The sequence below is a fragment of the Cataglyphis hispanica genome, chromosome 3 (genome assembly GCF_021464435.1).
Source record: "Cataglyphis hispanica isolate Lineage 1 chromosome 3, ULB_Chis1_1.0, whole genome shotgun sequence".
Taxonomy (NCBI): Eukaryota; Metazoa; Arthropoda; class Insecta; order Hymenoptera; family Formicidae; genus Cataglyphis; species Cataglyphis hispanica.
This window is the reverse complement of record NC_065956.1, coordinates 10,282,548-10,309,492: the sequence shown is the minus strand read 5'-3', so window position 1 is coordinate 10,309,492 and position 26,945 is coordinate 10,282,548. Positions and strand designations below refer to the sequence as shown.

The window sequence follows — 26,945 nt, the reverse complement described above, 5'->3', positions numbered from 1 at the left end:
CAGAAACTTTTTTTTAAACATTCTATAAAATGTTGTAATATTAACTTTCTTTATATTTTTTATGTTGTGATCGGCATTTTGATTTTTTATTATTTATAAAATAAAAATCAGCATTAGAGAAATTGTAGATTGGAATAAGAAAATGTAATAAATTAAAAAGTAATCTCTGAATTTTGCGGCAACATTGATTAGAATGTACGTTTGCGAAGATGGCGAACTGTAGCTTCTCATAGCAAGATTGAAAATAGGATAGAATGCAAAAGCAGCGGGATCAAGAGCAAAGAAATAGTAAGTGATCATGGCGAACGCGCATCACACTCGAAAATAAAAGCAAAGAGACGGACAGAGGTGCACCGTGGAATGCACGTTAGTGATGTAGAAATGCAGCTGAGTGTGCAACGGACAGCGGATGCTGCGAGGTAGATGGATAGGTAGATACGACTTGTTTAGAATGTGAGACAAGACAAGCCACCCGAGATTCGGTGAAAGAGAAGGCTACAGTGTTGTCGACAAGATCGAGAGATGGACGATATATTAAAAAGACGGAAAGATTGTTGATATTTAGAGAGAGATACACGAGTTTGAAATAGTTGCGGGCAAACAGATAAAACGGTAATATTAACAGAGTATAGATAGAGAAAGATAAACTAAAGTGTCGACAATAACGGAATAAATAATGATTAATTCATTTTAATAATGTAAGCAATTAATTTTTATCATCATATTTTGCATTCGAAAAATATATAGTTTAGCGTTCGGATATTCGATTATTAAAGACAACTGCTTCCAGACATATATGCTAGGTTTAGTGAAAAGAGCAAAAGGTGTCGGCAAGTTCATCGCGATGGTAAGCGATCTTAGAACGCTTCGGCTTTCCATCGGCGCCAGTACGTATTCATGTATACAATGCAGAGATTTTTGGCATGGATATTCCGCGTGGCCTCGCTCAGGATATACCGGCTCGAAAGCCATTCGTCGCGGTTGCCGCGTTTCCCGTTTCACTCGTCGTCATCGTCGTCATCGTCGCAGTCACTGTCGGGGGTGCGCTCGTTTAGCAAGGGCTACCTTCTTTCTGCCAAAGGCAGTGCCGCGTATCGTTGCGCACGCTTTTTGCTTTCTCCTTCTTCCCCGTCAGGCTCCTCGCGGCTTCCCTTCTCAGGCCTCGTAACGACCTACGCGACCGACTCGATTCGTCTTTCTCGCTCGTACCACGTCATAATTCATAACTTAACTGCCGCCTCTCTTCCTTCCCTCCGGCCGCGCGCTCCACGGAAAGTTCCTTCATCCGCGTTCTGTCGGGCTCCTTATCGCCTCCTGATGTCGCCTCCTCTCTTTCGTGGTAGTCGTGCTCTTCGTTGCTTCCCCTCCCCTCCTCATTCTCCTTTCCATCGTTGTAGACATCCATTATACGCTTCCACGACCGGACTTTAGCGTATCTCGTGTCTGATTTTTTTTTTTCATGAAAATACGAAATGAATAGAAATGAGAGAATTCGGAGTCAAGCTTTTTTAGGACGCGAATAAAAAAAAAATCTTATCTTTTAATATCGAGATTAGATTTAATGTAACATATGAAAATTAAATATCATAATACTTAATATTAAGAAGCGGAATGTGAAGAAGGATGCCTCGTCAAACTTTCATTTAAAAAATGAGATTTGAGTTTAAAATTCAAGTCAAATGCATTTATACTTTTTTTTTGCATCACCCGAAAAGAGAATTATTCGTGTGTTTAATCTATATTTATCAGGACGCGCGTGATTTCCATTTCCTCTGATTGTCATCGTAGTTTGTTCGTCATTCGTTATTTGCAGCCGTTATTTGTGTGTTACTTCCGTAGTTCGAAATTTTATTATTCCTTTTCCTGCTTTGCATTTATTCATCGACGACAACACAGTTGATGTTTTCGTCATCGTCCATTATTCGCGGTCCTCACACTTTGTACTCGCTCTTTCATTGCTCCTGCATACTTAACTCTTCCCACTTCTAGAAATTTATTTGTCAACAAGATGTGGTACTCGGCTTTGTAGTATATTTCTGGTCGTCGTGTTGAACTTTGTCACTTTGGACAGCTCGAAGTTTCTCTCTTTTCACCTATTGTAGTTTTCATTGTTGTCTTTATTAAGAATGAAATCTCTTTGATTGCTCGCAAATTACGCATTGTATCTTTTTGACGAAGAAATGTCTATTTGAAACTCTGCTGGCTTTAGGTCTTAGCAGTGTCTTGAATTATATATAAATATATATATATATATATATATATATATTATAATTAATTATATATATTATAATTAAATATATTATAATTATATATATTAATTAATTATATATATTATAATTAAATATAATTCTTAATGATTCTTAATAATTCTATTAATTAATTCATTCTTAATGAAAATCAAGAATGAAATATGAAGGAAAATCAGACGTGTTGAAAATTTTATTAGGTTTGCGCTGAGAGGATATTATAACTACATTCAATTTCCCGTTAAATAATTAATAAGAATACTAAGTAAGTAGAATACTTACATTAGTGCATGATTGAATCTCCAGCTTTACTTCTTTATAATTTCGTGCAATAGTGAAACATATATTTGCCATCATTTTTACCAACAATATTCTTTTTTATTTTAAAGTTCTTAGTGTTTTAAGGATTTGGGAAGAAAAGTCTACGATGAAATATAACTTGCTTGAAGGAATTACATAAAACTCTGTAGTTACATTAGAAATAAAACAAATTTCGATTAGGTCGACATAACGTTAGGTCGATCACCTTGCATATATCTAAATTATATCAAACTAATTGAAGTAACCACATGACATTATCTTAAGACACTTTGCCCCAAAGTACATAATAAGTAACGCCTTTTCTTTCCTTTACTTTTTTTTCTCAACTGCGTTCACTGTGGCAGAGTTAAAAAGAAACGCACGCATGATGACCGCACGCGTTTCAGTTCCGAGTACCTAATTGCGCAAAGCAGTACGGAAATACGCGAGGCATAAAGACAAATCCGTGATAATTATGCGATTACGAATAATTATCCTGCGGATGCGCGCCAAGCGTAATGCGCGCTTCATCCGCGATATACATACATACGATGACGTAATTGCAACGCACGTTTAACGATATGTTTGCGCACTCGCGGTCGCACATCATCGTGTTCTCGTCGCAGGATGCGACGATTCTCCCATCTGCAAAATTGCGGTAAATTAAGTGTGTAAGTACGTATTAACAGAAAATGAGCGCGGTTTACTTTGCAATCAGCGTGATGCGGAAGTTACACATCCAAGGTTGCGAGGCATCATCGAGCTTCATCAAAATGGCATATTCTGCGTCGTTCTTTTTCCATTCTCACGATCAAGCTAATCCTCGTTAATATAAGGCTCGAAATTAAAATCGGAAGGGATACGCAGTCTCGTTATAAAAGAATTTATTAATGTTATAAGAAAACATGACTATAAATTATCTCAAATTGTTTGAAAGTTAAATCATTCTTGCCATCGTTCGCGCCCACTGGAATAAAATCGCGTTGGAAAGATAGACATGTTGGATGAATTTATAAAGTCCCGAAGTAACGACACGACAGAAATAATCGCCTGGCAGCGCCATAAACCCGTCGCTAGTCCTATGTAGGGCAATGTCCAAAAATATGGGCGACTATGCCCCTTAACAATCGCCATATGTGTCGGGCAATAATTCAGACACTTGCCACCGCGCTCGAGCAAGAATTACCAAATGAACCGAGCGGGACACGCAAAGCGAAAAGAACAGAACGCGAGGAAGAACAGGTATAAGGAAAACAAAAACAAGAAAAAGAAAGTATAGAAGGAAAACGCTGAAGGAAGAAAGGGAAGAAGAAACAAGAAGCGACGAGAAATTGTCATAATAAGGAAGCTTGACTCTTCGGCATTTTTCGAAAGAAAAACATTTTTTCTACGAGTATTTTTTAGATTGAAAAATTGTGAAATTTTTTTTGCTATAATTTTTAAACTTTTGCGTCGTTAAATGATTAGATTTCTGAATTCTAAAAAAATTCGAATTTTTTAGTATGGATTTAAGCTTCTTATTTCTTGCATTTTCAACATGTAGAACAACATTTTTCATTCTTGGATTGTCCAGTTTTTCAGTAGTCAAGTTTGTCAATAAACAGATTTCTAAAACTCTCTACTCTCTCTCTCTCTCGTCAAGATCGACGTTTAAGCGAGGAGGAAAGAAGCAAAAGGGACAGAAGAGAGACTGAAGAGGCAAGAGGCCGATGGTTTTTAGTGGCTGCAAGCGTCGGCGTCGGCGCGGGCGCGAATGAAAGAAAACATAAATAATCGCGTTCAAATGAGACAGGGAGAAGAAGGAAGAGGAAGATAAAGAGGAAGAAAGGCTAGGGCCCTCTCTTTTCGAGCCACACACGGCGGCGCGGCGGTTGTGTGTCTCGATCTCGTCGAACTTGATGCCTGTACTCCGCCCCCTCTCGACGCTCTCGCTGCTCTAAAGACGCTGAAGAGGAAGCTGACGCGGGCTGACGTCGACCTGACGCCGTAATCTTTCCCGCTCATAGACGATTTATCTCGTGATTCAACGTTGTCCGTTCAATGTCTTGAACAAGTTATCTCCTTACCAAATATCGCTCGTCCAAGACACCTCGGACGAGATGTTCCTCGCGATCTGATGCCCTTCAAAGCTTCAGATGGACTACATTAAAGGCGAGTTCTCCACGAGAGGGTTAATTAATTCGCTGTCCCAGACAGGGCAGCACACTCGTTGCGTGAGCAGAGATTAAAATTCGCTTCCGCTCGTCGACATCGAAGTGACGTTAATGATCGTGTTGATATCACACTTTTCTCGGGGCCCTTCGACACTGGCCAGCATGCAACCAGCCGTCGGGAATTAACGCTCAAGTGATCGCGTGAATTTTCATAAATTGGGTACGTACACGATACTATCCATGTGTACCAAAAACATCGCCGCTGGTATTAGAGATGTAAAGCATTTTTCCCTTACTACTATTATGGGTTACTTTGAATCTTTTGATTGTAATGTTTCTTCTTAATGTTCTTTCTATCTAAAATATTGATGTACGAATTATTCTGAGAGTCACAATAAAATGTGATAAAAGGTCAACTTATCAAAATTTATCAAAATTTTATAATCTAAATGAGCCCGCGCGCACACATACAAATATATATTTATACACACATATATATTTTATTCTTCTAGATTTTAAATTCGATGTTTAAAATTATCAAATATAATATTCAACGTCGTGTGATGAGAACTTGAAGATTTTATATTATCATAATAAAGAAATATCATATAATTGCATGAAAGAAAATCGATTGAAATAATGTACAGGTGCATAATTTTCCAAAAATTGGAGTAATTGCTCCTCGGACCACCCGCTCGACAAAGGCATCGCGCTCGAATTAAAACGTCGCTCGCGGCGTCGCGTTCACGTCTCGACGTATTTATAAATCAGTCGGCGTATGATAATTTAATTTTATCGCTAGTCGTCACCATAGCGGCAGAGCGGCGTTTTAGCGGCAAAGGGCGAAAAAAGGCGGCGTGATGGGCGAGCGAGCGTGGCGGCGCGAGCACACAAGCGGCACTAAATAGCGCGCTGAGACGAGACGCGCGAGAGAGAGAGAGAGAGAGAGAGAGAAAGAGAGCGCGGGGAACCCCCTTTCTTCAATGAGCGTGTCTCTATTAAATCTATTATTAGAGACCCGGGTCTCTCTCGGGTGCGAAAGCATCCCTTTCAATTACCTACGGCTTCATTTCGCGCGCTCTCTACCGGGTGTGTGCGACTCGGGGAGCCGTATAAGGGAGAACGATAACGCTCCGTAAGCTCCTCGAAGGAGTTTCGAGGATCGCGAAAGCCTGAGGATATTATCTGGGGATCTAAATAGTCTAGATCTCGGAGTATCGCATGATCCGTGGGTTTAAGGACGCGAGGATTAGAGTATCAGGGGGATCTCCGGAAAGAGTAAAGGGAGTTTAAAATTTGAGGATGTAAATATTGGAGGATTCGAAAACTCAAGAATTTAAGGATCTCAATAAGAGAAAAATGTGCTGGAAATCTTTAAGGATTATTCGATTCTATTCCAATTTTCAAAGACTCATGAATTCAAGAATGCGAAGATCTATGTATATCCGAATTTTCGAAAATACGTAACGTAAAATTTACATTATTTACATAATATTAGGAGAAGCCAAGAGAAGGTTTAGAATTTGACAGTCTATTTGAGGATCCAAATATGAGATAATTCAAAAAAATATAAACATCTAAAAATCAGAAAATTGCGCAATAAATTATAAATTAATTATAAATTTAAGACGATTTTCCTTAAAAATTTGAGTTAAGTAGATCATTATAAAATATTACATTATTGGAAAAATGATGTTTAGATTTTGTTTCGACGAGTAGATCTCCATGACATTTCCGATCACATCGATTATAAAGGCATCAGGCTGTCCATTACGAAGCATGATTTACTGTCGCGTAAGGCCATTACCGCAATTAAGCGCGTAATATCGCGCTCGTATATACACATTTTGACCCGCATCGGTGTTTCCGTAATGAGAAAACAAGCGCGTGTTCCCCGATAAACGGAATATTATCGTTGCGTGAAATAATGTCGACTTTATTCCGCGCTAAGCTGAAGTTTACGATGCTTATCCGCCGCGTCGCCTCTCCCTTTCTCTCTCGCGCAATTAGTCTTGCAAATTTGATTACGAGCGCGCGCAGAAACAATACGCAAAGTGTTATCGGACGATTATTAGACGAGCCTTTTAATCATCGCTCGCGAACGCCCTGCCGGCATTTTAATTTTAAATTGCCCTCGAACACGCATCCTCGGAATTTTCATAATGGCTATCTTGCGCGCAATTAGCTATCGAAAATCTGCGCCGTGAATTATTAATGCTGGGAGAAATCATTCGCTTATTAATCAATTACGGTGATCTTAATCGTCGTGATGCTAACTCGTGGAATAAGTTAAAATGACATTGGAAAATAAATTACATGTTTAAAATATATTTTAGGTCAAGATATCTTTCTATTTTTTATTAATCCAAGTTCATATAAATAATCTACATTAATTTGCAAGCTTGTCATATCTTATACATGTTAATAACAACGTTAATTCGCAACATGTCTCCAACTATCATAAAATTACAAGATCCCATCCATTTGCTTAATTACCTAAAAAACTTGAAAAAAAAAGAAAACAGATGTGAGAATCTAATACAAAAGTTCATTTTGATATATCGACTGTTTAGATTTATATCGTTTTCATTGGATTTTATATAAAAAAAAGCATAAATTTAGGATCAAGTTTTGATGTTTTCACGTTCTCATCTTCCCTTAATTTCATTGCAAAAGAACCAACTTCCTGGTGTTGGACTCAAATGGACCTGCACGCGAGCCGCAAGTACGTATCGGTATCAGAACATCCGCATCTGACTTGAGTCTCGACTTGGGTCCGCCCACTGTGTTCGCAAATTCTCTCTCAATTTTCATCGGTCCGGCGCTCCGCAGCTGGACGTAATTGGCTACCTGTCCTTCGATCCACCGATCTGTCCTCGGGCCGCCGTGCCGGCCGGTCGATGACGGGGTCTGATCCGCGTGCGTGTGCATTCTCAACAGAAAATTACTTTCCATCACCGGTGCCGTGGACATCGCAGCCTCGGAAACGCGCAAATTTCGCATTGAAGTTTTCGTCGCGTGACGGCGCTTGGAAGTATATCGGGTGTCCCACTATCAATGCAGGTCCATAAAATGCATGACTCGTAAAATAACAAGAATAATATAACAGCAGAAGGCAGAAAATAAAATATTCATTTTTTTTTTAGATTATATTTAGATCAGTCATATAGGGGGAAAATTATTAATCAATGAAAATAGTATGTATTAATATAATGTATATGTATAGCAAACTAAAATTAATTTATTAAAAAACGCGTAATTTATTAACAACGTTTAACTGACATAATTCATATTAAACTTTTATTTAAAAAAAAAAAAGAAAAAGATTACAATTCTCGTCAAAGTAACGATGGAACGATGAAACACCGTGTAGACGCGGGCTTCTTGTTCACCTATTAACCGCCAATAATGACGCGGCGGCATCTTTCCGTAAGATCGGCGCGGAGAGGATTCTCGAAAATTACTTTGCGAGAGCGGTATGCGCGTCGTAGGTACATACATACGTCGGCAACAACCGGCGTTTAAAGACGGGATCGGGGCCTTCTCCCGAGACGTGATGCGTCGCAAAAAGGCTCATATGAAGAGCTACTTGCGTGATGACGGCATGAACGTGCGACGCATTGTCGTGGGTATAACGAGATGAACACACGATCTTTTATTCTTATTATACACGATCCTTTCTTCTAAAATCTTAAGATGCGCATTCCACACATGCACCTTGATAGAAATTTTCCAGTTTTTTTTCCATTCGAAATATAATATGGAATTTACAAAGAAATATTTCGGTTTTTCTCAAAGTTCAAAAATATATGAAACTTTTTATTCAATTATGCCCTCTCTCCTCTTTAATAAATTTGTAAGACTAAGTCTCTATACTTTGTATTCATATTTTTTTATTTGATATCATTTCATATAATTTTGTCTTTTCTATTTTCCCTCTTCTTTTCACACGTGTATTCTCGCGTAAAACTCCATTGCGCACTTTGGCCGTGCGTGATAATCTTAATCGTCTCGTCCTCTCTAATGACTCGCGAGCGCGCCGGATGTCTCGTTCGCACTTCGCGTATCGCGCACGACACGGCATGCGTTCCCATGCGTAGCGGGAAGCGTCATCTCTTGGGACGCGTCTCTCGTCGAGGATTTATTCGCACGCGGCGGGCGATACGCTCTGCTCGGAGCGTCGGGGTTCGGGGACTACCGAGCCGAAGCAGAACGGCGAGCATGCGAGGCGAATTTATCACGCGGTGTACCACTCGCTGCGCGCTACACAGCCGACATCGTAAATCGGTTTGGGAAGTGGTCCAAGCGTTTGGACCGAGCCGTGTCAGCGAAATCGTATAACTTCGACGGGCCGACCGCGTTTGTCGGAAAGCTCGGTTCCAGTGGCGTCGGGACTTCAACACAATTGCCGGAAATTTCATCAATCGGTGAATAGATCGGGAGATTAGCGAGAATCATTCAATTAAATGTGACAATTTGATTCACAGTTCTAATATAAAATTTTTTTTATAATATTTTAATTTTTATATCTATATATGTATAATAACAAGATCTATATTTCACACTTTATACTGTTTTAAGAAAAGAATTTTAAAGACTTTAATAATTTTTGAATTATTGATAATATCTAGCTTTTCACTTAATTGAATTATTAAGATTAAATATAAAATCCAAAATCTTATTCTGCATTTATGATCAATTTTGGAAAGATTTTGAAAAGATATTCAAAAAAAAATTAAAGATTAATATTTTTAAGAAGGACAAGGATGGCGTTTAATCAAATTTGTACAGTGTGCAAACTCCACGCCATTGCAAAGCAACAAATCCATCGTAAAGCAGAGAGAGAGCTCGAGAATGTCGGTGGGTACAACGCGTCGGTAAAGCGCCGATATCAAAGACCAGAAGTCGTTCTAAACTCACGTCCGGTATGGTCCGTCTCGCGGATTTCAAAGACGGAATATCGCTCGGCGATCCGCTCGTAAAATGACGACGACGACGCCGCCGCGAATCGTCAGGCAGACCGATGACGAGAAGCGAATGCAGACAGGGGAGGAGATGCAGGACGGAGACGGAGGTGGCGAGATGTTGTCGAGGGAGCGGGGATGCTGAGGGCGATGGTGATGGTGGCGATGGTGGCGGGCCAGATGTTTGGCTAATGATGTCAGCGGAATCGTAACTAAAACCGAGGCGGCCCCGGGCTTAGCATCGGCTTAGCCTCAGCTTTGAAGGAAAGAGTCTTATTACCCGGGGTCTGCACGTGCTGCTCGTGAGCGCGAAACCGTAGGGTAATTGGACCACCCACTCGACACACCAAGAGTGCCACTCTCCTCTTGCCGTCTTCTCCTTCCTCTTCTTTTTTTTTCCTCCTCTTCTTCTTCCTCTCGGCCCTCTGAGGACGCGAAAACGACGACGAGCTTTCGACGAGCAGATAAACTGAAAGTCGCGCGACGACTTTCGCCGATGCAGTTTTGCTCTCGCGTCGAATAGGACGCGGAAGGGGATGCTGGCGCGTATCTTTGAGCTTATCGAGAATACTGGTTTACCGCGACTTTCGTAAAGTCATCAAAAACTACCAATAAATCCAGGTAAAACGTATGTGAACGTATGGAAATGAGTATGACGATTGTTTTGTATATCCTCGCCGATTGCAGATTATAGATGTTGTTAAAAGAGTCGTCGCTTTTCTCTGGAATCTTTCGCGTTGAAAATAAAAAGATACGACATGCCTTGTTATATCTGAAGAAAGAAATTTATTAGATTAATTTTAAAACTATTATCTCTGCCTCTTTATAGGTGCATTATTAAAGAACTTTTTATTTTGTATAATATTTTTTATTTTACATTAATAGTATTAAATAATATTCTAATTTATGATATTAAATTATAATATCAAAGTGCGATAACTTTCTTTTTAATTGGATTATTATCGTGGAAATGCGACGCCTCGTTTGCTTCCGAGTTTTGGAACAGTGCGGATTCATTGGACCACCTACGGGTAACTGGAGTTGCGACAAGCGGCTCCCTTTTCCAAATAAATACACGCGCGTGTTGTGCCTCGTCTTGGGTAGCGAGAACCTTTCCGAAAGACATCAGTACCTCAAGTCGAAGCGGTAGGAGCGTGTCGTTCGGATGAACCACATCACATCTTGTCTGTGACACTCGACCCGGAAGACAAGGCTGATTTATGCCTGCTGGTTCGCCAGACGGAAATTGGATGGGTCCGCGTCGAGGGATATCATTGCGTTTGTTTGATATTTTTATGTGGTACCGCCGATGTTCTCCGTCTGTATTCGAGCGCCTGGGAAGGCTAATTAACGCGCCGTCTAATCACCTAATTACTAAATCTAAATATGCTTTCGGCCAACTAACACCTTTGACATTTGGAAAGTTCATCAAAAAAGATCGTGCGTTCGTTTTCTTGTATAAAACTCACCGCAGATATAATTAATTCTTTAAAGTGTGTAAGCATCGTAGATTAATTTCAGTTTTCGATAATAAAAGTATCATTCTTGTGATAATCTTATTTATTTTTAATATATTTTTATAAGAATTTTCCTATAATTGCAAAATATACACATTATTTATATAAAATTTTTTAGAAATTTAATTATTGTTAGAGGATAATATTGTTAAGATTAATACATTATATCAATTTATTTTTCTCGACCGTTTATATTCCAAAACCAGACACACGCACTTCTTTTTTCTCATAACTTGTGTGTTTTGAGTTTTTTATTATTATTATTAGTTGCTGTTAGCACGTAACACATCGCGCACGTGTATAAAAAGAAGATAGATAAAATAAATATGAGAAATTGTAACGGTCTCTATATTCGGAATGTCATCACTTTTGTTGAGTTCTTCGTCGTGAGCATTTTGTATCTTGCGAATGTTGACTCGTTTCGCGCTTAAACGCGCGGAAAATCTCGTCGGTTCAACACGTCTCTTTGTGTTTGAAAACTTTGCGACAGTTTTTTTCGAACAGGTATCCTTTGGACAACGAAATCTGTCCTCGAACGATTTTGCGAAAGATGGAGGAGGAGGGTACGCGAGGCGAAGGGCATTGCCGGTTTTAACGCCGAGAAAACGAGGCCACCTGTGCATCCGTCGGCATCGTGGGTGGGCCTCGTAGGTAACGCGAACATCCAACTTAGGGCGTAGAGCCGACTTAGGGTAGATTTCCGTGGGGTTGGCGCAGACGAGAGCGGAACGAGAAAGGAAAACAGTCCGACCACTTAAGGGCCTACTACAAACGTGACGATATGTAGCCCAACACACATAGACAAACTTTTTCGAATTTCCTGCCATTGACCACCGTGCTAGTCGACTTTTCGAGTAGCGAGCGTGAACAAAGCACTCTTTACCCTCGCAGCGAGAGGATCTAGTAACATGGTAAAGGATGTTCCAGTGGCACTGTTATATGAAAAGATAGGGAGGACTGTAGAAAGAAAGAAAATTATCACGTATTTTTTGAATAAACTTGTAAAAGAAACCGCTACATCAAGAACGCGACAATGAAAGCAATTATAGCTGCAAAACCATTACAGGAGAGTGTGTTATAGCTTTGTTTTTAATATTTTGCTGCGTATAAGATTTAGAGGAACATTTTTCTTGCCCAGTCTTATTTAAATGTATTTTTAATGTAGTTACATATCTGTAATTTTATCGGATCAATCGCGTATCATAATTTTTCTTATATTACTTTACTAAATATAATACAGTCGGCTCTTTTGATCGCCGATAAATTGAAAATCGTTGCAATAGAGACACTTTATCGAAGGATTAACTGTCGTACGATGTTTGTATCTCATTCCGATTCAAAGTAATATCTGATTCAGTTCGGTGAATCAACCACCATGTCTCGACCCTCAACTATTATTTTTCACAAAAATTTGGGTTCCCCGATTCGTTCTCGTAACAATTGAGGATTCATCCCGTGCATCAGCGACGCGTACCCTCTATCTCTTCTCTCCAATCCTCCCGATTCCCCACCTCTCTTTTCCTCGGTTGCGATGGTAGGTACATCGTTTTGCCGCCTTCTTCTAATTTTACGAGCCGTTGACTCCCGATCGATGGAACGAACCGTTTCGAAACAGCCGGCCGTTTTCCGCCACGCGCCGTTGACCGTACGGTGACGTAATTTTGCCCGAGCGAAGCTGAGCGCCGGGTAATAAGATCGGTTAATGTGCGAGAGATCGTCCCGATGTTTAATGCGAATTCGAGGGCGACCGGATCTTCGATTGCTGATCTGCCGTTCGCCACGTTACTAACCGACCGTCTCTTCTCCGCCTGTTACAGATCACGAAGCTCAAGATCGATAGTAATCCGTTCGCCAAGGGCTTTCGAGATTCTTCTCGTCTTACTGACTTTGAGAGGTGAGTTGCTTGACTTACGTTTATTGACTTATGTTTAATAACTAACTCTGTAATTATGTTATATTTAAAATTTTGCGTATACAAAATTAATATCGATCTAACATCATTTTATAACAGATTTTGTTCTAGAAATTAGATTCATATATCTTTTTTATTTTTTTTTTTTTTTATTTTAAAGTATTATACTTTAAATATAAAGTTAAAATTGTGTTTGTATTTGTCGGCCTGTCAAAGTTTAAGCGGCTACCGCTTTAAAGAAAGATCATTAATTTTAGAAAGCTGCACAAAAGCCTATGTCGACAAAGGAGAAAAATTAAAAATGAAAGCGTGAAACAAACCGTTTATCAATGTAATGTCGTAAAGATGGGCATAAAGATTGAACATGAATTTCTCGAAGAATTATGGCTAGAAAACGGAATACATAATGGAGCAGTTTCCCTTTTAGGGAGACGATGGAATCCATGTTAGCGGAGCAACAGTCGTTGAGGTTTCCGCATCGGTTGCCTTTCGAAATGGAGCAGCTCCAGGCGGGCGCAGTGAGCAACCTTAGTCTGGAGGAGAAGGCATTATGGGCTGCGCGTTCCCAGATGTTGTTAAGGGCGGCGGCGGCCGTGGCCGTCAGTCCCTACGCTCAGTTGGTGAGTCCGGCTTTGGTCTATCCTGGCGCACCGACGGCTGGTACCAGCCATCAACAGCAGCAACAACAACAGCAGCATCAACAGCAACAACAACAGCAGCAGCTCGGTCATCTGTGGTGGGCCTCGTCAATTGGTCCGACTCTGTTCGCAGCGGCGCACCATCAGCAGCAGTTAGCCGCCACCAGCTCCCAGCAGAATCCCACGTGTCCCGCGGCTCCACGGCCCCTCTATCCGTCGCCGCTCGCCTTGGCTCATCATCGATTCTCACCCTATCATACGATCGCCCCCAAGTCCTCGACGCCGGCCGTGCCGTCGCCGTCGCCGTCCAGAAGGGCCACCCCGTCGCCCACGGATAGTCTCAGCAGGGAGGCTCAGGACCTGTCGCCCTCGTAGTCGCCGGCTTTCTCGTAACCTTAGACAAGTACTGGTAACGTGATTTAATGGAAAAAGGTTTGAGACTTTTTACTAAGGCTCCGCGATGAAAGAAACCGAATTTTCGAATATGAAGGGTTTCGATAAATTGAATGAATTTTTTTTTTTTTTTTTTATGGAGAAACGTGCAATTCCTTCTCACGATGAAAGTGAGCTCTTCTCGATTGAGACTGAAGCGTGATTGATTCGTATCGCTTTGCAATATTCTTCTCTCACGGAGAAACTTTACGCGCGGTGAGAATCGATTTCCATCGTGTCACATGTTCAACCGAAATTATTTCTTTCCTTTTCTTTGTTTTTAGATTTCTAAAATATAAGTATGTTCAATTCTATAAAATTAGTTACAGCATTCTTTTTCAGAAGAATGTAAAAGTGCAATACTTAATATCAAATTAATATTAATAATTTATTAATTATTATACTCTTTCTTATCTTTATAATTTTTTTAAGGAGCCGGTCTCCATTCCGCTAGAGATGAATACATAATAGTTGTATTGAAAAAATTTTGATATTGTACATGCAAAGGGAGATAAATTGTTATAAAATATTTGCGCAAGGGAAATCGATTTTCGTCGCGCGTGTCACGCATCGCGCACAGCGTCGGAAGGATATCTCGTAGCCGTAGTATTGACGATACTCGCGGAACCCGCGGCGTGAATAGCGACGATGATTGTGGTGTCAGAAATTGTTCTCGACCGCGCAGTTGAATTGCTCTCCGTCTTTCTGCCGCGCCGCGAAAGAAACGCGGGAAAAGAAACATAAAGCTCACGCTCTCCGAGAGTCTGAATACACCACCGCCTCTCTCGGTTCTGAACTCTCGACCTTTGGTGAGCATAGTGGCAAGCGCGGAGGACTCGAGTCGTCTCACGTGACTCGACGATTCCGTTGTCTTTCGATCGGAGCTTGGGACCGAGAGGGGCCCCGACCTGTGTATATCCTTGCCTCGATCAGCGATAGGAAGCGATAGGGTCGCCGCGATCCTGGTAATCAAGATACACCTATGGATACACTTTCAAAAGGAAACGATATCATTACAAAAAATCTGTTGCACTTGCAGAGGACGCGCCGAAAGATACCGTATTGTACATTTAAGTTCAATTCTTATTCTACATTTTTCACATCGATTCTTATGGCAATTCTTAAAGGAAAAAGCAAACCATGAAAGGAGATATTCAATTATATAATTCGACGTAGATATTTTCATAGATATTTTTAGAATAATTTTTGTTATACAAACATGTTTGATATACATATATATTTTCCAAAATCGTTTCTTTTTAGTTTTGTATTTTTTTATACGCAAATAACATCGTGCGTTCTTTCGAAATTGTGCGAACGGCGGCATTTAGCGAAATGCTGCACGCGAATGAAGAATACGCGAATATTGTAAATATGTAACCATCTTGGTTGTCAAGACGGCATAATTTCCGTACATGATACACGTATATACAATCTTTAAGGGTAACTAAGTTGTACGGCGATTAAAGTCTACTGTATATAGGTATACATATATGTATACTTGCGACGTAAGGTATAACTACGCCTCTATCTCTTGTAACATAAGCTGTATATTTCGTATCACGAACCTATTGTTATCGTTATTTATGTTTCGATTCCGTATTTCGGCGCGAAGAAGCGCGAAGTGAACGGAAGAGTGAATAATCTGCGATTTCAAGGTGAAATCGGAGTTTTCAAGAACTCGAGCATCCGACACTTCGCGCCTTCTCCGCGAGCACCTTAAAGGGTTATTATCGCCGCGGCGATTAGTTAGTTAGTGTAGAGCGTTATATTGTTAATGCTTGTGTTGTGAAGAACGCATACACCCATTGCTGTGCAAGCTGCTCCCTTGTAAATAAACCCTAATAAACTCTTGTACCGAGCGTACCGTTCCGAATATTTCCTCTGGCTATCGTGCGTTTATTTCTCGTTATTCACTTATTTTATTTAAGATGATTAGATGACTTTGAGAGTTTTATGCAAATCTTGACAAAATCCGAAATTATATAAATGCATTCTTAACAATAGTCCACGCAAAAATCTATATATTACCATATAATTGATTATCAAATAACAGGAATATATTCTTCGAACAGATCGCTTCAGCATCTACTTTCTCATACCTTGCTGGCGTGGGTCAATCTGTATTTCCGAGGTAAGGAATCTTTATAACGCAGAGATTCTGCCCGAGTGCCTGGCGTGTACACGCTTAGGCAAATGTTGTTGGTTCTGTACGGTTAACCAGCTACCCAGGATGCCCCGTTTAAAGGCATCATCACGCGATCCTCAAGCCGACCGTGCGATTAGGGGATGAAGGAGTCACCGTCTATGCTGGGAAAGCGAGACAGGCTTGACCGCCGACGCGTCACGAGATCGCGCTCTCGCAAACGCTCCTCGTTTCCGGCCATGGACATTTTTATTAGCACACGTTCTGTTATATTTATCGTGTTACAAAATCACACACATATACATGTCCATAAGAATGCATGTGTGAGAAAAAGAGAAAAAAGAACGAAATATTAAATGTTTAAATTTATTATAAAATATAAATTTTTATGTCAAGCAGCTTTTCTAAACAATTTTTAAAAAGCTCAATGGTTTTAATATAACAATCACGATATTACTTGGTTGACGTTTCATTTATTGCATTTGCTCTTTTAAAAGTTCATAAACATCGCAAACTTTATTACAGCGTGTCAATTAAAGAAATTCATTTACTAAACTTCCATTGCATGAAATTTATTGAAATATTCGCTTTATTAATTTGTCAAGCAATGATTGTGTCGTAAATACAAGACAGAATAAATGCATTTCTATCGTTATGGCCATTCGTATGAGACGGGCACTAGAATGAATAGACGTGTAATCGGTTGCCGATCATTCTTTGGCCATAAATCACGCATCGCGTTCGCTATGAATAAATCCGATATTAGCAAAATGAGAGGGAAAAGGAGAAAAAGCGGCGCAATGGCAACATTGAAAATGTTGTTTTGATTAACATTCATTTTGATTATAGCCTCTCGCATCGTAAAGCGCGCGATTGCGATCGCATCTTCGGGAGATTGACGGTGCATAAGTTTTCTCCGCTCATTAAAATGAAATTACCTGCATTACCTGCAAATAACTTTGCGATTGAGAGTATAATTTTCAAAAAAACGTCTCAATCTCTCATTATCAGATATCCTTCACAAGATTTTCTCTCTCCGTTGTTAAGAATCTCGTGTTGTTTGATATGTCATATTTTTAAATACTTAATAAGACATACATTTTATTAACTTTTGAATCATTATGTTTTTTAATTACTTAAAACATGTGTTATACGGGATTTCAATCACTTTGCATATTTTTTTTTTATATTTCTCTCAGAAATTCATTCTCGCGACTTTAAATCGTGGAAAATTCAGACAGACTTCGTTTCTTTAACGCGTTTCCTGAAGAACTGTAATTCCGTGCGAGAGAACGGCGCGATATCCTGGACAGGAGGCGGACAGTTTCATCAGGCCTGGCCGGTCCCGCAGGACACACTGCGAGAAACTGCCGTCGCGAGAGGCATCGGAGAGCGGTGGCGTTTTAATGCGGAATGAAGGCATTATAAACCCATTAGCCAGTGGGCCGAGCCCATTCGCTTTTGCGTGCGAATGTGCGCGCGCGCTGCACCGCCGCTCTTTATTTAAATACACAAAACATTAACGGCTTTGCTCGTCGCCGCGCGGCTTCGTTCGTCCTAAACCGTACCCTTGGCGCCGATGTTGTTCGCATCCTTCTGTCGGCAATTCTTTTTTCCTCAGACGACGGTTAGTGCCTTTCTCAATCTCTTTGTCCGTTAATCTAATCACTGATAAGATGATGAAGCTCAATTTATTTATTTTGTAAGTACGTTGATTTTTCTTTGACGTACATGCTCCGATATAACAGATATTTTCATAGACTGTTTAAAAAAGTTTAATTCTTTGAAAATACTTTATTTTTTACTTTATTCACATAACTCATGTGTTACAAAATTGTATATCGTACTGTATTTATTAAAGTAACACGTCCCTTTAGTTACAACGTGTAATCTTGTTTTTATTTTCTATTTTTTTGTATTTGCTGCAGTTCCTTGATACCTCGATCAAGGTATCATCTTACTCTTCATGCCTTATTATGTTAATTTGTGCTTTACAATCTAATTCCTTGTAAATAATATTTCCCTCGAGGATGATTTGTAAAATATTCTTGTTTTTCCTCTCTCTCTCTCTCTCTCTCTCTCTCTCTCTCTCTCTCTTTATCCTGCTTTTCTATATCGACTCTGTTCGTTTCTCTTTTCCTCTCTTCTTCTCTGTCTTTGTCTCCTTACGCCCTCTTTCTTCAAGGGATACTGCGTCAGCCTTAATAACAACTTGCTTAACCGACTCACGGCACCGCTCATTCAGCGTGTCTGTTAAATTGTTAATTACCCCCAAGAAGGTGAGATCGGAGAAACAACGAATAGACGGACGAGAGAGTAAGAAAAGGCAGACCTAAACGAAGAAATGCAGAGAAAGAAAGAGCCAGTTGGCGAACGAAGGAAAGCAATGTCGAGGGTCCAGAACGAAAAACAGCGACGATCGAGTCGTTTCGTCGTGCTCTTTTTTCCCCCTCTGTCCCCCATTCTCCTTTCCCCTTACCATCCGTACCTTCTGGAAGCTGCACCATGGTGAAACGCCCACTTCCTGGCTGATGCACGGCCACTTTATTCCGCGTTTGAGAGCGAAAGGGATACAAAAAGGTATGGCGAAGAAAAGGAGAAAGGAAGTAGAAAAAGAGAAAAGGAATAAATAGTCGTTTTGCCTAATCTCTCCGGTAATGTCTCACCGAGAATTAACGAGCCGGAAAAAGAGAGAAAAAGAGAGTGATGCGAGAAGAATAAGGGGAAAGGGGCGGAGAGAAGGGGGTTGCTAGCACCTAGGAGTGGATTAATTATGTTGGTTGTTACAGGTATCAACAACCTGATTATCAGATTTCGATCGAATCCCAATCATCCGTATGATTACATCGGTGTCTCAAATGCAAGGCATCAATTTTCTTTTGGCTATCGATATCCTAGTCTTATCAAAGCTTGTTATTTTCTTCGATCCTCTCAAACTTACATTATTAAACTGACTAATAGGTATATTTAATTATGTTTATTTACAGGGGATACTTTGATAATTAATTATTATTATTAATCATTATTTAATATTTTAATTAATTTAATTAATTTAATTATTGTTCTAAGTATCTCTGTAACGAGAGTTAAAGAAAAATCAACTTTATATTTATCAATGAGTTTATTATTGCTTTACCTATTAATTATATAATACACTCTATGTGTGCGTAAAACTAATATAAAATTATTCTCTCTCTGTTTTTTCGATATTACGTTTTGTTTTTGTCAAAATTTGTTTACTTTTAGAATTCAAAATTTTCAGACACTGAAAAAAATAGAAAGCGAAAAATAGAAAAGCGTAGAAAAACTTTCTTTTAGAAAGTGCGATTGAGAGAAAAAAAACACACATAACTAAATTCTATCTTTTAGAAAGTATGGTTAAAAAACAAAATAAAAGACGCATAAATAAGTATTTTTCCCGAAAGAATAACGCGACAATGCACGCCGCGGGGTATGCGGGCGGGGAGAGGGTATAGAAAACAGCAATCGCTGTGAAATAAAATGGCGGTCCGGCGATGCCACCAGTATCGATTTGGTCCCGACAGCACCCACTGTCGTACATGTACACGTGTGCGTGTGCGTGTGTGTGTGTGTGTGTGTGTGTGTGTGTGTGTGTGTGTGTGTGTGTGTGTGTGTGTGCGTGCGTATGTGTATGGGTATGTGTATATGTGCACAGTCGCCATTCACCCCCGCAATCGCGTAGGTGAGAACCGCAGGGCACGAGCCGAGGGCGCCGTTTCGCGTGCGCGCGCGGAGCGAGGAGGGGGGAGGGGGGAGAGGGGATGGCAGGCGAGATGGCACCCGATCGGCCGGTTATTAACCAACGTGTGTCGCGCCCCGCATTTGCGCGTTCCCTTAAGCACGTATTAATTGATCGAATTAATTCGCCGACTCGCTACGCGCCGGGAGGCTCTACGGCGAGCCCTTCTCCCTCCCCCTCCTCCCCTCCCCCCGCCTCAAATTTGACAAGTCGCAAGACGGTTATCGCTGACCAGAGGAATATCTCGCAAATGTCGCGCGGTATTCTCGCAAAAAATTATATGCAATCACGCGTGTTGAATAAACGCATCTTGTATAGAATAAATGGAGTTAAAAGTAACGGTGGTTTTAATCTACGACTTTAGCGTTAGTGAGGATACAATGAGCATGATAACATTATCACTAAAGTGCCATTCATGCAAAAATATGTGTGTGAGAGTTTATTACTTCATAATCGATTAATTTAAATTAATGGACGATACGTTACGAATATGTAGGACGATTCTAAATTTTGCGTATCTTTTTTACACACAATTATAATAATAATAACTTAAACACAAATAATGTTATAATAAATAATGTTAAAGCGATAGGTGACGTCATGTTATAATTGGTACATCACAATATTACCGCAATTAATTCTAATTTTGATGTTTTATTACTTTTTTATATTATTTTATAAAGTAGTATCCACGCGCGCGTTAATCATTTTAAATGACATTAAAAAATCCGCAGATCGTGCAAATATCCGGCTAATTTAAAACTTAAACTACTTGTGACACCGAATTACATTTTAAAAACGTCGAAAGTCGAGATACGTATCGGCAAATTTCGCGACGAAAGAGTTCATTAATTAAGACTTTCGCTCCGAAAAACGATGATTCGCGCGATCGGCCCTTTTTAATAATGTCCGCTTCGCCGATTGAGAATCTGGTCCTCGTTAGATCGGGCTTAGGCGACATCCGAGCTAGGTAAGTTAAGAAGCGAGAACCGGGTAGTCTGGGTGCACCGAGTTCGAGAGACTATCGAGAGGTGAGGGGTAAAGGAGGGAGAAAGAAAGACAACGAGAGAGAGAAAGAGAGAGGTCCTCGAAGGGTGAAACCCGAGCTGACTCCCTCTTTTTTTCCATCTCGGCCGGATAGAGGCACTACTATTCATTCATTCGCTCGTTCTGGAGCGCGCGCGCTCGCGTGCACGACCTACCGCGCGTCACCGCTAATCTCGATTTACAACTGAAAGAAAAATCGACCATAATCGACATTTAATCGGGTATCGGAATTGGGTTCTGATATCCCGAATATCCCGGATATCGCGAATATCCGCCGGTCGCTTTTTTTTTTCTTTGAGGAAGCAACTTGTTCGTTTCGCTCTTGAGTAAAAATCGGCGGAAACAATTCTCCTTGCTCTTCTTGATATATTGCATTTTTCGAAGAAATGGATGTAATGGAACTTTTTAAAATATTATATTAAAATAGTATATTTTTAAAATATTATTTTAAAGTAGTATATTCTATGATTTTATTCTTTTCTTTATTTAATCTTATATAATTTTTAAATTTATTAAGATGTAGAAATGGAGCAGTAGAGTATTGTATATGTTAAAAACAGCGTTCTAATAAGTTTAGAAAGTATTTGATAATATATATTCAATAATTTTAATTCTTTTTATATAAAAAAGAAATCGTCTCTAAGACTTTGAATTTGCGTGAAAAATGTATGTCTTTCTGTACATTTTTTGCCAGAAGAAAATTCTGTATGGTTCATTCTACGATCTAAAAGTATACGTAACGTTTTTTTTTCTTCAGTGTGCTATTTAACGGCACAAACGGCGCAGTCGTTAAAATTCGGTCGGCTTGGTGAATGATTTACATCTGTTTGACACGCGGAAAGTTTGTGACGGCGGTGGAGACTAAATAAGCGCTCGGAAATCCGCGACGGATTCGACGCTTCGAGTCTCTCTCTCTCTCTCTCTCTCTCACACACGCGGTCTCTTGAAAAATTCAAACAGCCCTGACGGCGGATTTTGCTTTAGACAGCGAGCGCCATTAGGGTCGTAAACGTCGATAAGCGGAACGAACGATAAATTAAGGGAAACAACGGATCTGCGGATAAATAATAAATTCCGACCGCTTGCGATTAAACGGATCGCTTTTAGCCGCGGCGACTTACGGCGCGGAAAACGCAAACTGGTATATCCTCGTTAAATCTACGTTTCAACTATTCGATTCGTGTCCTGCGGGCTCGCTACCTGCTGAGAGTATCTCATGATCATTCTTTTGAATAGAACGTAATCCGAATATCGTATCGATCGATCATACTCTTGACTTGAAAAGGAAGTTAGTTATAACGATAGAGTCTATCGTTGTACGTTCCAATGCAACCACCCAAGTGGCCTCACACATTTCTGTAAACACTGTACACTTCTGTACACGATTTGTTTTGTCATATTTAAAAAAATTTTAATTTTTTCAGTGACGAAAAATAAAATAAAATTGTCTAGACAGTTTGAATTAATAAGAGCAACTTCGAGAAGCGCTATCAAAATTTCTTATTTTAGAAATTACAATCATGAATTTTATAGAATTTTAGTTTATGTATACGATGCTGATTCACAAAATTTTATAAAATATTACATTGTTTATAAAGAAAGTACAAAAAAAAGTCTAAAAATAAGTCTTTTATAGTGCGAAATCGAAGATGCCACGTCACGCTCTTCAAGATAATCCCCGGATTGACAATAGGTTGGCGTGGATGTGAAAATATTTCGAGTCCTGCGACAGATTCCCGGATTGTGATTCAAGCGATGTGACGTTCTCTTCGTCCTTTTCAGAAAGATTACGAGACGACGGGAAGGAAAGCAACGACAAAGAATAAACGAAGTTCTTGTGGCCCTTGACTCGCCGCGTAATCCTGTGTTCGAGTCTGTCACCGGTCGGCCTCATGATCGATCGAGCTCAGGGATTCCTCTTGATTTTTGGAAATAATATCTCGTCCATCATGGACGATCGCGCTCGAGTTAAATTCGCCTGTCAAAATTAATCAACCTTTACTTATTGGCACAATGATCGTGATACGGCAAACGGACAATAAGATATTCATCGAAATATATAGGAAAATATGAAAGAAATTAAAAAAAATATTAACTTTAGTCGTAATCTTCATGTTTTTCCATATTTATTTGACGGATTAGAGAGATTGGAGAGAGAGTTGTCGAAAATATTGAAAAATTTGAGGATCTAACGACTTATGGGATTACAAAGTCGCGAAGTCAAGGATTATCGATCGCTAAGCGTCGAGAACAGACGGATTAGACGAAAAAAATTCCCTGAATCGATCGACAATGGAGCTCGCCGACATCTTGTCCAAATATTTGGAATCACCTAACGCGGTCGGTTGACACCGTGGAAAATGCACGGCAAACCCGTGACGAACTATGGCTAACACGCTCGACTGCAGGTGGTCCACAGATGCTGGGGTTTATTCCCCAGCGGGATATTGATCCCATTGTGCCTCAGCTACATGAAGCGGGCGACACTCGTCGAATTGCTCTCGTTGCTCTCGGTTTCCTTCGAGATGAGTCCGAAGATGAGTGAAGCGTGTTCACTCTCATCTCTACGATGGATCGATGTGTAATTTATGAATGTAACGGTAGCCTTTATCTTTTCTAAAGAAAATAACCATTTGTATTTATATTCGACTATATATATTTTATAGTTTGCATGTTTTTTTCTCCCACGTTAATTTTTATGCCACGAAACTTGGGTATATTTTTCATTATATTAAAAATATAACAAATGGAATGTCGCGAGATTGGAAAGTCATGTAACACAAAGTTATGAGCGAGATGTTAAATCTACATCGCCCCTACATTACGCAGGCAACACGATACTTTATTTATTCCGTAGAAAAACACGATGCTTTATTTATGTATATATATTCGATTACATCCTTCATTTCTGACGCTCCAATATTATTCGCTAAAATAATTTGTTTGCCCCATCGGCTTTTATCATTATCCATCAATTTCTACGCGACAGATTGGATCAAGGATCTCGAAGAATTCGCCAAAGCGATTGTTCATATATTGCACGACAATCGACAATCTCCAAGGATCTTCGCCAATTTATTTACACAAGCAATCCATGGAGATTGCGAGATTGCTATTTGAAATACCGTGTTCGTTGTTTAACAATGCAATAGGCTGCAGTCGAGAGATTCCCGAGCGGCATGAATCGCGTGAGCTTGATTCGCCCCGTAAATCGGAGCCGAGGAGATCCGTGATCGCGAGGTAATAGCTCGCGATTTCGATCTCTTGGACGCTCGAGCGATTTCGATGGTGGCGAATCAAGCGTCGGCAGGAAGGAAGCTGCCAATTTGCACCGCGCACGCCACGTCAGGACACACAGGCTAACGGGGATGTCCTTCAGCTCCTCCTACTTCACGCTCCTTCGAGCAACGATGATTGGCCTGAACGCGCAGGCTCCCCTCGCAAGTAAAAGAATCGCAACCGCAATCGTCGATGCGAATCCGAAGTCACACACAGATGATTCTGTCTGCATTTCTGGTTATCGTATGTCAGACTAAAAAAAAAAAAAAAAAATGCAAAAAGAAATAATTTAGTGAAACAAGAGTTGTGTTTCAATAAATTTTAGCGCGTTTGATTGAACATTATTAATTCTAATTTTTTTGTAAGTTTAATGTGGTTATATATATATATAATGTTTATACGAGTAAATATATATCTTAATTTATCTCTTCCTCTCCTTATATTTTTTATTATTTAATTATTATTAATTTACATTTATTAATACACTTATTAATGCACAAATTTGTGAATAATTTACATTTTAATTTCTGTAATTGCAGAGAGAGAGAGAGAGAGAGAGAGAGAATATAGTTTCTGAGTTTGATTCAATCGAATGCGAAACAAGCGGATTTATATTCGTGAAAAACATTCACGTAAAGTCATTCCCATATGCAGATTGATTTGAAAGAATAACGCGAGAGGGATGAGATAAACCGTAACTGTTCGATTATATTTGTGAAGCGTAATGATCTTATTAGAGATTGCCGGGGCGCCTTTTAGAGAATAAGCTGTCACATATCGTCGAGGGGAGCGTAGAATAGAAATAAAGGGGATTCGTGGATTAGGTTCTAGTTATTCCCTGCAATGTATCGAGATGTTATTTCCCCATGATATCCTTCGTATTACTGCGGCCACCGCGTGTATTTGGGGAAGCATATATTTAAAGCATCCGCTCATTTTTCACGTCTCGCCCTGCGCGCCTATATGCCGCTCTCCAATTTTTGTCATCTCTCATGCTTATTTACTTTTTTATTCACCGTCTCTCTATCTTATGTAGTACATACATTTGGTTACACAATAACGTATTTAGATGCAGATTTGAGTATTTGTATATAGCTTGAAATTTTCGTCATTTTAACTATTAATATTGATATGTATATTAATTATTAATTTTTGTGTTAATTATTAATATTTATATTCTCTCGAGCTTAAACAAATTTAAATTAAAATTCCTTGAATAAAACAAAATTTTAATTATGTTAACAAAGTAAATATTTCGTGTGTTCTTTTGCTAAATTGATCCTTACGTTCCAAGACAAACGGTTTCTTTATTCTTGTAATAGTATAGCAACGTCGATATCTCGATTAGGCGAATTATGGAACTGCGAAATTATCGGGATTGCACAAGGATCGCAAGAGAAAATCTTGCAACGCAGACACTCTTCGCGGAAGAGCGATGTCCGACCGCGCGGCGGACTTTCCGTCCGTTACACTTGGAAGGGCGCAAACTATATCAGGAAACGCGGCAATTGTCCTGTCGTGAGGAGAAGAGCTGTTCGGCCAAGGCGCGCAACACTCGACACGCAACTAACAGGAACCCGATAATTCGTGCGATCCGCCACGATCGGCTCGCGAAATCGCCTGGAATCACTTTCGCGCGAAACTCTCTCCTGCGAATTCAGCCCATTGGATGAAAACGATCAACCGCACCGATTGTTACGTAGAAAGGAATATTGCGTATATATAATTTCCAAAAAGATGGTCAAAATAATTTTTAACTTAAAAAATAATATTATGTTCACAATTTTGTGATTATTAAAATTGAAATGTATTATGGGAGAGATCTCATATATTTCAAGATGAAGATCTGTACACTTTTAAAATTTTAACTTTCTCGAAGACTTGAAATTTATATTTGTATTAACTTTTAACGTCAAGTAGCTGTTTAAATTTGATAAATTATTAAGAGATTTAATTTACATTATTTTATCATCGTATCTTTAGCTTTTTAGGTGAAAATTCGTGTGAAAAAATCTTTTCATATTTAAAATATTCTCGTATACGTTCAATTCTTTCGCAAAGTTGAATGACTTGCATCTGTCGTGCTTAAAAATACTTATAAAGAAACCGCCTTAATTCTTAACAACTGGAGCGTGGATGCTCCAGTTGATTGTTTGTCGCGGGCGATACACACGCGATGCGAAATCCTGTTATCCGGCCGGCTGATTTTCAGGCGGCGCGACCAGCACATCCTCGGTGTCTCAGCAGCTACACGCGGAGTTTAATTAAGCGTTGCACCTGAAGTGAAATGCACGATGTAACAACAACAACGGCGGATATCTAAAGCCCGGCACGTAAATTACAGGTAAAGACGCAAGACGCCCTCGAGAGTGGTTCGAGTTCACGCCGGCACGCTGCTAGTAATTAACTCGGAGGGACGCTATACTTCCTTCCGCCAAACGCGTCCGTTTGCTCGGAATTGTTTAACCGCCACCTACACCCGCCCATGTTTCACCATATCGATCGTTGCCTCGCATTGCAATTACACTTCTTTCATCTCGCAAATTTTTCA

General features: G+C 39.8%; 1 protein-coding gene across 4 annotated transcripts in view; it reads left to right on the top strand.

Annotated features, from left to right (window-relative positions):
- Nucleotides 1-16,040, top strand: part of LOC126859243 (T-box transcription factor TBX20-like) — a 97,065-nt gene extending 81,025 nt beyond the window's left edge. For 3 of the 4 annotated variants that reach the window (XM_050610323.1, XM_050610322.1, XM_050610325.1), the window contains exons 7-8: nt 12,998-13,074; nt 13,508-16,040. In XM_050610323.1, the coding sequence (XP_050466280.1) occupies nt 12,998-13,074; nt 13,508-14,105 (675 nt within the window). In that variant the 3' untranslated portion in view covers nt 14,106-16,040. The remainder of the gene's footprint in view (nt 1-12,997; nt 13,075-13,507) is intronic. The other variant, XM_050610324.1, reaches the window with a different exon arrangement.
- The last annotated feature ends 10,905 nt before the right edge of the window (nt 16,041-26,945 follow it).